Raw genomic sequence first — 12,656 nt, 5'->3', positions numbered from 1 at the left:
CCAAAAAGTAAAAAGAAAAATCTTTAAAAAAAAACATTATTGGGGTGGCCAGGTGGCTCAGCAAGTAAGAGCACTGGCTCCAGTGTCAGGATGACCTGGAGATCGAATCCTGGACTCAGATACTCAGCACCACACCCAGAAATAACTGGCCGTGTAACCTTGAACAAGTTACTTAACCCCGATTGCTTTAAAAAAAAAAAAAACATTATTGGGGCAGCTAGGTGGTGCAGTGGATAGAGCACCCACCCTGGAGTCAGGAGGACCTGAGTTCAAATGTGACCTCAGACAGTTAACACTTTTACAAGCTGTATGACCCTGGGAAAGTCACTTAACCCCTAATGCCTCACCAAAAAAACCAAAAACACATTATTAACTGAAAGAGAAGAGAGAGCATAAGAAAAGCCTCAATGATGAGTAGCCCACAATTGTTGCAAAGCAATGTGGTGCTTCTGGATCAGAAGCCCAATGATCTGGGTTCTTCTAAGACAGCTTGTGGCACAGTGGAGCATGGGTCCTGGAGTCAGGAAGACCTGAGTTCAAATCCAACCTCAGGCACTTACTAGCTGTGTGACCCAGGCCAAGTCATTTAATCTCTGCTTGCCTCAGTTTCCTCATTTGTAAAATGGGGATGATAATAATTGCACCTACTTCCCTGGGTTGTTATGAGGATTAATAAAACAAATCATCTCATCAATGAGATAATACTTAGTACATAGTAGTTGCTTAATAAATGCTTTTCCTCCATCCCCCATCTCCAGCCTGATCACAACCTGTGTGACCTTGTGTGCCCATTTTAAGTTGCTATGGCCAAATACCGCTCACCTCATTTGGATAATCAATGTGAAATCCACATGCATCTGTTTGTATCCACATGATATCAAGATAACTCCCACTGTATCAAACAGCCCACACCATGGGAGTTTTATGAGAGGATGCAGGGTGTGGCCAAGAATCACATAAGATGGGATGGGATGCCATTTTCATCATTGGTGGGAGCTTATAAGAGCATAGATTTAGCTGGAAGGTACCTTTGAGATCATTTAGTCCAGTGGCCTCATTTACAGAGGAGGAAACTGAGGCCCAGAAAGATTAAGTGACTTGCCCAGCTCAAAAGTGTCTGAAGAAGGAATCCAACCCAGGTTTTCTTGATTTCAGGTTCAGTGCTTCATCGTGCCCCATCAGCATAGAGTACTCACACTGATGAGCTCACACCAGTACATCAAAGTGTAACATAGAAGGATAAGCATAATAATTAGTCATCAATAATCAATAATCAGCCTCCCTCACAGAGCTGCTGAAGATATAGCTATTACATAGGATACCCCAGTGCCTTCACCTGTAGACTTTCATTGTTATAGGGATGGGAGGCAGGTAGAGATCAAGGATGGACCAATTTAAGGCTGAAGCCCCAGATGTCCTGTGTCTGGGACAAAGAGGGAGGTCTTAAGCTTTTAGGAATCAGGAATTTAGTTACTTACTCATCTTGATTGTGATCCAAAGAGGTAGGAAGTGACCTGTCTTGGGTTGACCCACGGGGTAGACCAGACATATGCGACCCCACCCTCCATTCCTTTCCAAGCATGCCCCCTCCCCTAGGCTCAACTTTTGCTGGCTTTTGATGTCCTTCAGGAGCATCATGCACTGCCCAGAGGGGGCCGAGCGCCCCTCCCCATTTGTCTGTCAGGCTTTGCATTTGGTTTCCAGCTTTGCCCCCCGACAACATGCACCAATCCTTCTTCATGTCGGCCTTGCCAGCTCACCCGGGTCGTTCTTTGTCCACATGCTGGGAGCAACACTGCAAACTTCTGCCAGGGATAGCAAGTGTCAATGCAGCATCAGTGACCAAATGGACCATCGAAGAGGTATGAGGGCACTACTGGTTCTGGGGAGAGGAAGCCTCCTTCCACCTGCCTCCACACTCCACTAATGAAAGAGGTGTCCTGGATGCCCCCTCCCAATTTTAGGTCTTCCCTCCTGGCAAAGCAAAGTTGGTGACCAATCATAATTGCAGGATCACCCAGCTGATATTCTGACTTAATTGTTCAGGCCTGGCCCTCAATTTTCTGTCCTTTGACAAGCCTACTGGGAGCTTTTTAGGGAGGAAGAAAAAGAGGAGCTGCCAGTCTAGCCCAGCAAGGGGTGGGACTTTTCCCATTAGGGGCCCTCAGGTCTAAGGTCCACACTACTTACCCTGACTTGCTGGAGCAGTCATCAAATACAGCATTCCTACATCCTACCTGGGGTCAGCTTCCTTTGGTGGATTTGGGCACAGGAAAGCTCTGGCTGCCTCATGGGAAGCCAGGGGGCATTTCTGACCTGGTTACTTTCTTACTTCCCATCTCTTCTTCTCCCCTCTGCTTCATTCTCTTCCTTTTTATCAATATCCCCTTTCCCGGTTTCCAAGGTCTTCAGTTTTGTCCAGATTCTGACGGGTTGTGATGAACAAGCTAAGCTCTTCAGAGATGAGGTAAGGAAGGCCTGGTCAAAGAGATGGGGAAACTGCTGTTAAAGGTAAAGGGCTCAGGGAGGGCAGATGTACATGCTAGCTGCTGCAGAGAGCAGGCTGGAGAAGCCTGTGGTTTGGAAGCCAGACCTCAGAGAGTCCTGTCCCATCAGAGGCCCCTGGCTCCCATGGCCCTCAGTTTCTACATCTTACTAATAGCCCGTGTTCTGGGAAGGAATAAGACATGGGCTATAAAGAGGAATGGTAGAGAGACAACAATGGTCTCTCTGTGCTGGCTAGGCAATGATGGACACTCAAGAAGTTAATTCAGTTTCTACTTATTTTCCTGTTTTCAGTCCAGGCCTTTGTTTATTTGAACTAACCAACATTAGTCTGAAGTGCCAATCAGTGTAAATGCTTCTAAAATTTCACAGGCATAACATTACATAGCATAAAGGTTTACCCAAACATGACACTTAAAATCAAGAGGCAGTGCCTTCGCTGAGTTAATAAATGGTTGTCATTTAAAATAGAAGTAGAAACCAATCTCTAATTCATGACTATTAATTTAAACTCTCAGGATTGCAGGGGACCTCAAGGGCCATCTAGTCTAACTACTCAAAACAGTGTAGAAGCACTGCTGACTTCTGCTTGCATACCTCCAGCCACGGGACTCTCATTACCTCATGAGACAGTCCATTCTGTTCTAGAACTGTTTTCACTCTTTAGGAAGGTCTTTCTTAGGTTAAGATGAAATCTACTTCCCTCTGACTTTAGCTCATTGTTCCAAGGTTTGCTTCTGGATGAATGAACACAGAATAAGCATGTTTTATCTTCCACATTGACAACCCTTCAAATATTTGAAGATAGTTATGCTATCCCCCCTAAATCTTCTTTTCACCAGGCTAGACATAGTCAGTTTTTCAACTATTCCTATGATAGCATGGTTTCCAGACTTCTCATTAGGTCTCATTCCTGTGGTCACCCCCTAATTTGCCAACATCTCTCCTAAAGGAGTCCCAGAACTGAGCATACTGTATGTTTTAGATGTGGTCTGACCAGTGCAGAGCATGGTGGGACACTTCTTTCTTTTATTCTGGGCAACAGACTTTTACCCAATGCAGCCTAAGTATGACTTTTTTTTTTTTAGCAGCAGCATTACTTACACTGTAATTACATTGTAAATTACAATGTTTCACATTGGACTTGCATTATATATTAAAAACACCAATGTCTTTCTCACCTGAGTTGTCATCATCTACCCAAGCCTACCCCCACCCCATTCCTCTACTTGGACAATTGATAAGAATTTGATTTTGTTGATTTCCCATGATTACTTTGAATCTCTTTTTTTATGGTCAATGGTTTTAGTTATCCATCAGCAGATTTGATATGAAAATCTTCCGTGTTCTCATCCAAGTCATTGGTAAAAATATTGAACATGATAAGCCCATGGACAGAAGCCCCGCTGGCACCTTCTCTCTCTAGGATATATTTAACCATTCATCTACATGCATTGGGTACAGTTATTCAACCCACCTTTAGTATTGTCATCCATATTCTTATTGTACCATATCCTCCTTGAGGATATCATAGGAGACTGTACCAAGTGCTTTACTAATATCAAGACACATGATGCCTGCAACATATCCCTCACCTACTCCCAAAGGACACCTCCCCCCCCCAAAAAAAGGAGAGGTTAGTTGAGCATGACTTTATTTAGAGTGAACTAACATTAGCTCCTAGTGTTCACTGCATTCTTTTAAATATTTACAAACCATCTGCTTGATGTTCCATTTTTCAGTTTTGTTATTTAATGATATCTGGCTAGCTAGTTGCTATGGAGTTTCTAGGATCCACACTGTTCCCCTGTTGGAAACAGACATTTGCCAGTCTCTGGTCTTTTGGGGCTTCTTTTGGTCTCCATAATTTCTCAAAATTGTCAATAATTGAGGGATTATATCAGAAAATTCTTTCAAGTAACTTGGGTTGTGATTCATCTGAGCCTGAGACCTAATCTAATGTAAAGGGAGTAGAGACTCTCTTATTATCTGTTCAATTAATAAACATTTATTAAGTGCCTGCTATGGGGCAGGCTCTGTGCTAAGCAGCTGGGGATACAAAAAGAGACAAAAGAAGTCCCTGCCCTCAAGGAGTTTACAAGGTCTTTGGTGTCATGAAATTCATCCTTGACTTTGTCTTGCCCTCTCCAATTTGAACACCATTGCTGAAAATGATGGAGAGCTCCCTAGTTCATTCTTTTCTCTGTCATGAGTTAAAATTGCAAATATCTCCAAGTGGAAGACTTTTTTCCCTTTCTGCTTCTTGTCTTAAACATGGCTTTAAAAGTGCCTTCTCTTATTCTTAGCATTTTTTGCAAGCTTCAGACCACCCTAGACTTTGTAATACTATTCTTACACACACTGTTCTTACTATCCTCACTCTGTTGCACAGTACTTACCCTTAGTTATGGGCTACTTCTTTCATCTTTGTATACATCCTTTTACCATGAGCCCATCAGAGTTCCTTATGTTGGTTTCTTTAGAGGCTTCCTCTTTGTCTTCTGCAACTATTTGTTACTGTACGATCAAAATTTTCTCTTTTAGAAACTCTTATAAGCTATATTCCCTTTTAAAGTCTCTAGCCAACTTTGTGGAGGCTGGTCACTCTGTCCCTGTGGTTGAAGGGGTGGGAAAAGAGGAGAGGGGGAGGTGTGACTCTTGCTTTACTTTCATTTTGAAGAGTAGGCATGGGCATTCTCACCAGCAGTATACCTCACTGCCCATAGTTTCAACCTTAGTTAGCCCTGGGATCATGTCTCTATTTCTTTCTGAGTGTTTAAAACTCAAATTTCATAAATCTGTGCCCCATGTTCCTTTACCTCCCTAGTACCATGCTAAGATTTGATCATTATTCCCTACTGGGAAGATTAGTCTCTTCACCTTTAGGAATGAATTCAGTAACAATTTAGTCATCGTTTGTTTAGTACCTACTGAAGTGTGGAAACTGCTCTTTCTAAGCACTTAGGGAAGATGCAGAATGATGCTTGAGACCCCAGTTCTGCTCCTGGAGCTTAGTGAAAAAAAAGAGACAGAGGAGTTATAGTTGAGAAAGACGAAAGTGCTTGTAACACCTCAAGTGAATGAGAGCCCTTTGAGTATATAAGCCCTGTGGAGACGTCCCTGTCCCTAGCTCAGTGGGAGTCACCTACTGACAGTGGCAGCATCAGCAGGGCCATAATCTACAGGAAGAAAGGTTTGGGAGAAAAAAAAAAGATAAAAAAAATCTCTGTGCTTAAAAAAAAAAGGAAGAAAAGAAAGACAATTTTTAAAAAGAAAGAAAGAAAAGAAATACAATTTTTAAAAGAAAAAAAGGAAGATATGAACAACCCAGACTTCCAAGCAGAGTTTCACCTCCTAAGTAATCTCATCTAATGAATGGTTCAGGAAACTCCTTTGATCAACCCTTTTTTCATATATAGGATGTCCCAAACCAGTTAGTTTAGATTTAATCTATTAAATACTCTTTTAATATTCCTATTTAATAATCAGTGCTATTAAAGTGATTAAATACCATTTAACAAGCTATTAGATACTATTTCATATTGCTATTTAATGAGCTATTAGATATTACTTAATATTACTACTTAATAACTAATACTGTTTAAGCTATTAGATACTCTTTAATATTCCTGTTCAATAACTAATACTATTTAAGATTTTAGGTACTATTTAATATTCCTATTTAATAACTCATACTATTAAAGTTTTTAAATACTATTTAATATTCCTATTTAAGAAGCTATTAGATACTACTTAATATTGCTATTTAAATAACTAATACTATTTAAGCTATTAGATACTATTTGATATTCCCATTCAAGCCTTTAGGTATTATTTAATATTCCTATTTAATAACTAGTACTATTAAAGATTTTTGACACTACTTAATATTCCTAATTAGTAACTAATACTATTTAAATTATTAAAGCATAAAGACATTTGGGATATCTGGTATCTGTAAGTAAGGTCATTCTCAGAATTAAGAGGGACAACAAGAAAAGCAATTAGAGAGAACTTCATGAACAATGAGAAGACCCTCAGGCCCAGGCAACCCCTCCCCCCCCTTAAAGGGCCCCTTTGTTCTCAGACCTCTTGCCCCTCAAGAAGGGAAAGTTCATGGGGCCAGATATAGGAGTAGGGGAGGTTGATCTTCATTTAATTTCCGATTGGTACCAATACCTCCCTTAAGTTCTCTCCACTTAGCCCCCAGGACTTTCATAAGATCTTGGTTTCAGAGCTGTAAATGATCCTAGAACTCATCTAGCCCAACCCTTTTTTTTCTTCCCATGCCCCCCACAACAGTCTCAGACCTAAAAGCTCCTATGAGTCACAAACAACCCTTCTGGCTTTTACCTTTCTATCCTTAAGACCTAGCTCCCCATCATCTCTCCCTCAGCACCAGTCACTCCTCTCCCTGTTCTGAAACTCAGTCAGTAGCTACCAAGCTGTATATGCGAACGGAGTTAGTTCCCTGGTCCATTCGATGAGATTACCAGGAGGTGAATTTATGCTTGGAAGCTTGGATTGTCCATACCTTTCAGCAAGCCCTGAATTTCCACTGTGCAAACATCTTCCTCATTAGGAAGTTTTTGGTGAGTGTTCCTAAGGGGGAAGAAAATCATAGGCTCATTGTGATTTCTTTTTTTAAACCACAGAATCCAATGTTCCAACCTTAGATATTTTTATGGAATCCAAAGACATTTTGTACCTAAACCATCAGTGCCTATGCAAATGCCTGTGTGTTTATAGAGAGAAGCCACTACATCTTTCTTTCCTTCTCTGTCCCTATCTCTTGGTCCCTCTTCCTTTATTCCTTTCTCCCTCACCCCATCTTCCTCTTTTCTCCCTTCTCTTTCTCCCTTCCCTTCTTGTTCTTTTCATCTATTTTCTCTTTTCCTCTTCCCCTCCTTGTTCTTCCTTTTCTCTCTTTCCTGATAATACTTTTCTCCTTTCCCTTCTCCCCTCTTTCCTCCTTTCTCTCTCCCCTTTCCCCTTGTCTTCCTTTTCTGTCTCTCTTTCCTGATTCCCCTTTTCCTTTCTGCCCTCTTTCCTTTCCTCCTCACCACCTTTTCCGCTCCCCATCCTCCCAACCCCAGAAGATTGATGGCGAGGCCTTCCTTTTGCTGACACAGGCGGACATCGTGAAGATCATGTGTATCAAGCTGGGCCCAGCCCTGAAGATCTATAATGCCATTCTCATGTTCAGAAATGCCGATGATACCTTAAAGTGACTGTTTCCCTGGGTCAGGACTCCTAATCATCGGGGTCCTCCCCTTCCTGCTGACATCTCCTTCTGGCCCTAGCTCCCCAAACCTATATCCCCATCCTTTCTCTGTCTTGCCTCTCCCTGTTGGGAATCTCATCTGTTTCCATCCCAGTGGTCTCCATGTTTCTGGGGTTGGTCCTTAGGGAGGGGGAATGGAGGGACTTTGGAGAAAATGCAGTCCCCAACTCCAGAAGCCAAGTTTTCTCCTGAGGTCCTGGCAAAGGCAGAGAATGGACTGGAGATAGGCCTTCCTTCCAAGCTAGCCCAATATCTTGGGTCCAGCTCTGTGCCCACACATTCTAAAATTGTTGTGGGCATTATTGGGTACTGGGGGAGGCAGGGACAGGACTTCTGTTCAGGGAATACCTGGAGCGGCTGTAATCACATGGTCCCTCAAATCTCCTCAATAACTCCCCCATGAACTTTCTTTTTTGGCAACTGGACTTTTGCAAAGCAGTCAAAAGCAAATTTTCAAAAGCTTTAAAAGCTTGGCAGAATGGGAAGCATCCAAGAGGAAGCATCTTCTTCTGACATAATTTTTTCTGAAATCTTCACCCACTTTCTCTCCTTGTCAGATTTCCTATTCTGTTCAGTTGACCCACCCATTTACTACAGCTTCCTTCTTCTCTGTCAGCCCTTAGCAAAGGCTCCAGCTCCTTTTCTGTCATTAGTGACCCTGTCTGACCACAGGCCTGGCTCTCTGGGCAACGGCCACCTCTGCTGGTAGAGCCCACCCAGGCCTGACCCAACTCCTCTTTTTTCCCTTCTGATATTCTAATCCACAGGGAGACTTGTTTTTAGAGGATCTGTGGCAAATCTCTCATTGCCTTCCTCCCCATTGCTGAGGAGGTCAGAATTTGAGCCAAGATGCCTTCTTTGAACATGCCTTGAGCACCAACCCTGGGCTATATGATGTTCCAAACTCCAGTGCCAAGGTCCCAGCCCCAGGGTTTGGGAGACAGTCTAAGGTCTCTTTCAAGGCAAACAAAGGTTTGGATAATTTTTTTAGACCATTCCTTTGCTTTTCCAACATGCTCTCTTCTCATTGGCTAAAGTCCCCACCACCCCACCACCCACAAGCAAAGGAGCTTGGGAGTGACTGCTAGTGAGAGAGAGGTTGGCCTAGCTCTTGCAGGACAATCTCTACTAAATCCCTGAGCAGCTCGTGGGGCCAGGGGAAGGGTCAGGTTCCCATTTCTGCAATCGCTGCCTGTCCCTTCCTCCCAAGGATGGGGATGGGCACTCATGGAACACCAGCAACCTGTCTTCACTGCTACATGTCTATAATCCACTTTGGTGTGTGGGTCAAACTCATGCTAGGCTTCCCATGGAAATGTCGCATTTTGACTCTTTACTACTGAATATGTGGGGTCACTTCTGACCTGTCATTTACATGTTTGCTGCTTGCTCTTCAAGAGAAATTTTTAAAAAGAAAAGATGTTGGGGGTGGGGGGGAAGGCTGTGAGTGTGTGTGTATGGGGGCGCATGTAGGTGAACTTTTCTATCTTTTTTAATGAGTTCTCTGGCATCTGTCCCTTTCTCATAACTGTCCTTCCTCTCTGCCACTGCCAAACTGTTTCCTACAAGGGTGGGGACTCCTGGGACCCTATCCCACCTCTGCTTTGGGGTGAAGGGGTGGGGACAGGAGAGGGACCCCTGGCCCTGAGCAGTCACTGCCAAATCTGCCCCTCGACCCAGATGGCACCACCCCTCTTCCTGAGAAGGGAACTGGGCTGGAATGGGAGGATTCCTTTGTTTCCAGCCTTACTGGTGAGGAATTTTGAGAATGTGGGCAAGAAAGACTCTCTTGGGACCAGATCCTTACCATGGGCCGTCCTTGTGGTCCTCACCCTGAGCACTTGAGTGACTGGGAGCTCTTCGCCAAGGGAAGCAGACCTCTGACTACAGGTAGCCCCGTGTCTACCTACCTTGTACCGCATGGGGAGGACAGGGAGAGGACACCATATTTTTCCTCCTTTTGGGGGTCCGCACTTAGCCTCCAAGAAGAACAAAGGCAAACCCAAGAACATAAAGTATAAATCTGTCCATAGAGCAGCCTTGACTCTGCCAGGTTGCAGGCTAGAGTCTAGAGCCAGTGGCTCAGTGGGAAGGACCCTGGGGCTGGACTTCAGGTAGGTCCATTACCTGCCCCACCCAGTGGCAAGAACCCAAACTACCCCAGCCCCAGCTTAAGCAGACCAGCTCTGCCCTGGCCCCTGGATCTGCCCAGGCTCTACCCTCGAAACATGTTGAATGTGTCATTTTAGAGGAGAGTAAAGCCTGGGTGAAGTAGACAAGAGGGAGAGTGGATGTGGTTGTGGGAGGAGAGGGGAGAGGGGAATTGTGTGTGTGAGGGAAATATATGAGTGGATGAAATTGTGTATAATGTGAACATGGGAGAGGTGGGGATATGACGTGGGGGTGTGCTATCTCTGTGCAGGGGATCCATATATAGTATCTGTGAAGTCATGTTTATCTGCATGGTGTGAACACATTAGCTGAAATGTGACTGGATAGTTGAGTGTTATCTGTGTGTGGATGTAGATGTAGAGGTTTAGGAGTATGCAAAGTATCTGTGAGAGCAATATTGTCTGTGTATAGTGTGAGTGTGGCCTTTGTAGGGAGGTGTGTGTGATAAGGTTGACACAGGGTTGTGTGGCTATGGATATGAGGAAGTATGTAATGGATGAAAGTATGAAAATGGATAGCATCTAGGGAAGGGGCAAAGAAGGTAATATGGAGGGGTACATGAACCTATGGGTATGAATTTCAGCTGTGGGGGTGGAAAGGGTGTTGTGTGTGTGGTATGGAAGAAAAGCAAGGTATAAACACAGTGAGAGAGGTATGTAAGTGTGTGGGTGTTATACGTGAGAGGATATTGTGATTAAGTGTGTGATATGGAATAGATGCTATGAGCACGTGGAGCTGGGGGATGTCTTGGGGTGTAGGGAGCCCTGGCCATAGGTGCTGTCCTGAAAGGCCATTTACCCAGGACAAGGTCAGGACTTAGGGAGAAAGTTAAGGGCTATTGCAATTTGATTTTTTTCTTTCAAAACAAAACAAAGACAAACCCAAAGCACTGCCCATTCCCACCCCCTCACCCCACCAAGGTGAAGCATTGCCCATTCCCACCCCCTCACCCCACCAAGGTGAAGCCCTGCTGGGGTTCACTTAAAGCTGGGGAATTTGAAATGAGAGGCCATTGGGCCCTCAGTCTTCAAACTTTAGAAAGTCAAGCAGAAGTAGAAGGACATTCTTGTGAAAGCATAGGGTGGGGGATTGTGAATGGGACCTCTGGAGTCAGAGGAGCCTTTCTTGAGGAAGGGAGGAGGGGGTCCCTGTGCAAATGGAGCAGGTCCTAGGGAACTGTGGGAAAGAAAGGGCGTCCTGGTGCCACCTGCACCACTCCCTCAGAAGGATGAGAACTTGCTGTTGTCTTTGTCCATGGTGCTACAGCGACTACTGCTTATCCTGACCAGGGACTCTAAAGCCAAAGGCATTTTGGAATGGAGTGAGAGGGGCTGGAAAACTAGCTGCAACTGCTCGCCCAGAGTGACTTGGGACTTATAGGACCTGGCAGGAGCTCCCCACTTCTGGGGTTTCCTCTTTGGTGGTGAAGCTACTCCCCTGTTGGTGAGGCAGTTTGGTGCCTTGGTGGGGGGAGGGTACCTTGTTCTGTCACTGTCCTGCCTGCTCTCCACCCCACCCACCCCCACTTCTCTGAGTTCAGCTGTCTGGGGCTTGTGCCAGCTGAATCACTCATACCCCATTGCCTCCACATTTCTACTCCAAAGTGAAAAGAGACCTCAGAGCCCAGCACTGGAAGGCCGGTGACTCATTCCAAAAGGGCACGGCTTGCAAGTCCTTTGGGGTGATAGGGGTTGAGTTTTGTCAAGGCCACACTGGTGCAAAGAGGGCAAGAAGGCTGACTGACCCTTCTCTAATCCTGGTTCTTGGGCCTGGCGTTATTTTTTTCTAGTCATGCCTCTCTGTTAAATGGAGAGAAATGTTCATTCACCTCCTGCCTTGAGGCAGGATGACTGGTGCTAGGTTAGCCTCTCCAGGATCCCTAGGTGAGGTGCTAAGACACTGTTTGTTTCCTCGGAGGGATGAATCTGCCAGCAAAGACTTGTGTTGTTTAGCTGTGGAGAAAGTAAGAGGAGCCGGGGACTCTTGGAGGAAGAGGCCCTCACCTCTCCAAACCTGGAAACATCCATACTTTCTCCATCAATGTCAAGCACTTTGGAATGGAAGAAAAATCACAGAAGGGGAGAAAATTCATCTATTGCCTTCTGACCCTCCAGGATGAAATCTTTGCACTGGGATGTGGGGAGGCAATAGAGACTGTTTCTGGCCTAACTTCTTTCACCCCTTTCCTCACATCCCCCCACCCCCACCCCACCAGTTTCTGAGGGATGGGGAGATGCCTCCCTTTGGCCCCAGCCTAACCCTGGATTTAAGAGGGGAGAGGCCCTTTTCTGTTTAAGTTTGGCATTTGGGGGTGGGGGGAGGGAATAACTGTGGTGACAACAAAGGAAACTTTTGCACTTTTGTTCTTTTGCACATTTTTTGGGCACGTTTTTGATATTTGCACCATTTTTTGTGTTTTCATGAGGAAAATACTCTGGTTCAAGTGGATGCAGCTAATCTGGAGCTTTATGTCCCAAGTATACAGAGATATAAGTGGGGGGAAAGTGACAAGCAAAGTGTGATGTGTTTTGTCAGTGTTTTGAAATTACCAGTAAATAAATGTGAACAGCTGAATCAAACAATGCCTTGGTTCTCTCCATATATTTACTTACAACCCACCTGCTTCCCTGATGTCATGGTCCTCTCTGAGGATGAAGGACAAACAGCACCCTGTTTCCCAATGTTTATTCACACT

At 44.7% G+C, this 12,656-nt stretch overlaps 1 protein-coding gene across 1 annotated transcript in view; it reads left to right on the top strand.

Annotated features, from left to right (window-relative positions):
* Positions 1–12,533, top strand: part of L3MBTL1 (L3MBTL histone methyl-lysine binding protein 1) — a 65,696-nt gene extending 53,163 nt beyond the window's left edge. Inside the window, exons 20-22 of the mRNA XM_069077651.1 lie at positions 1,756–1,862; positions 2,405–2,467; positions 7,602–12,533. Coding sequence (XP_068933752.1) covers positions 1,756–1,862; positions 2,405–2,467; positions 7,602–7,736 — 305 coding nt within the window. The 3' untranslated portion in view covers positions 7,737–12,533. The remainder of the gene's footprint in view (positions 1–1,755; positions 1,863–2,404; positions 2,468–7,601) is intronic.
* The last annotated feature ends 123 nt before the right edge of the window (positions 12,534–12,656 follow it).

Source organism: Petaurus breviceps, unplaced genomic scaffold (assembly GCF_028583685.1).
Source record: "Petaurus breviceps papuanus isolate PSGF00001 unplaced genomic scaffold, PetGlider_PUasm1.0 90994, whole genome shotgun sequence".
Taxonomy (NCBI): Eukaryota; Metazoa; Chordata; class Mammalia; order Diprotodontia; family Petauridae; genus Petaurus; species Petaurus breviceps.
Note: the sequence above shows the minus strand (reverse complement) of the source record. Positions and strands in the feature narration are given on the sequence as shown.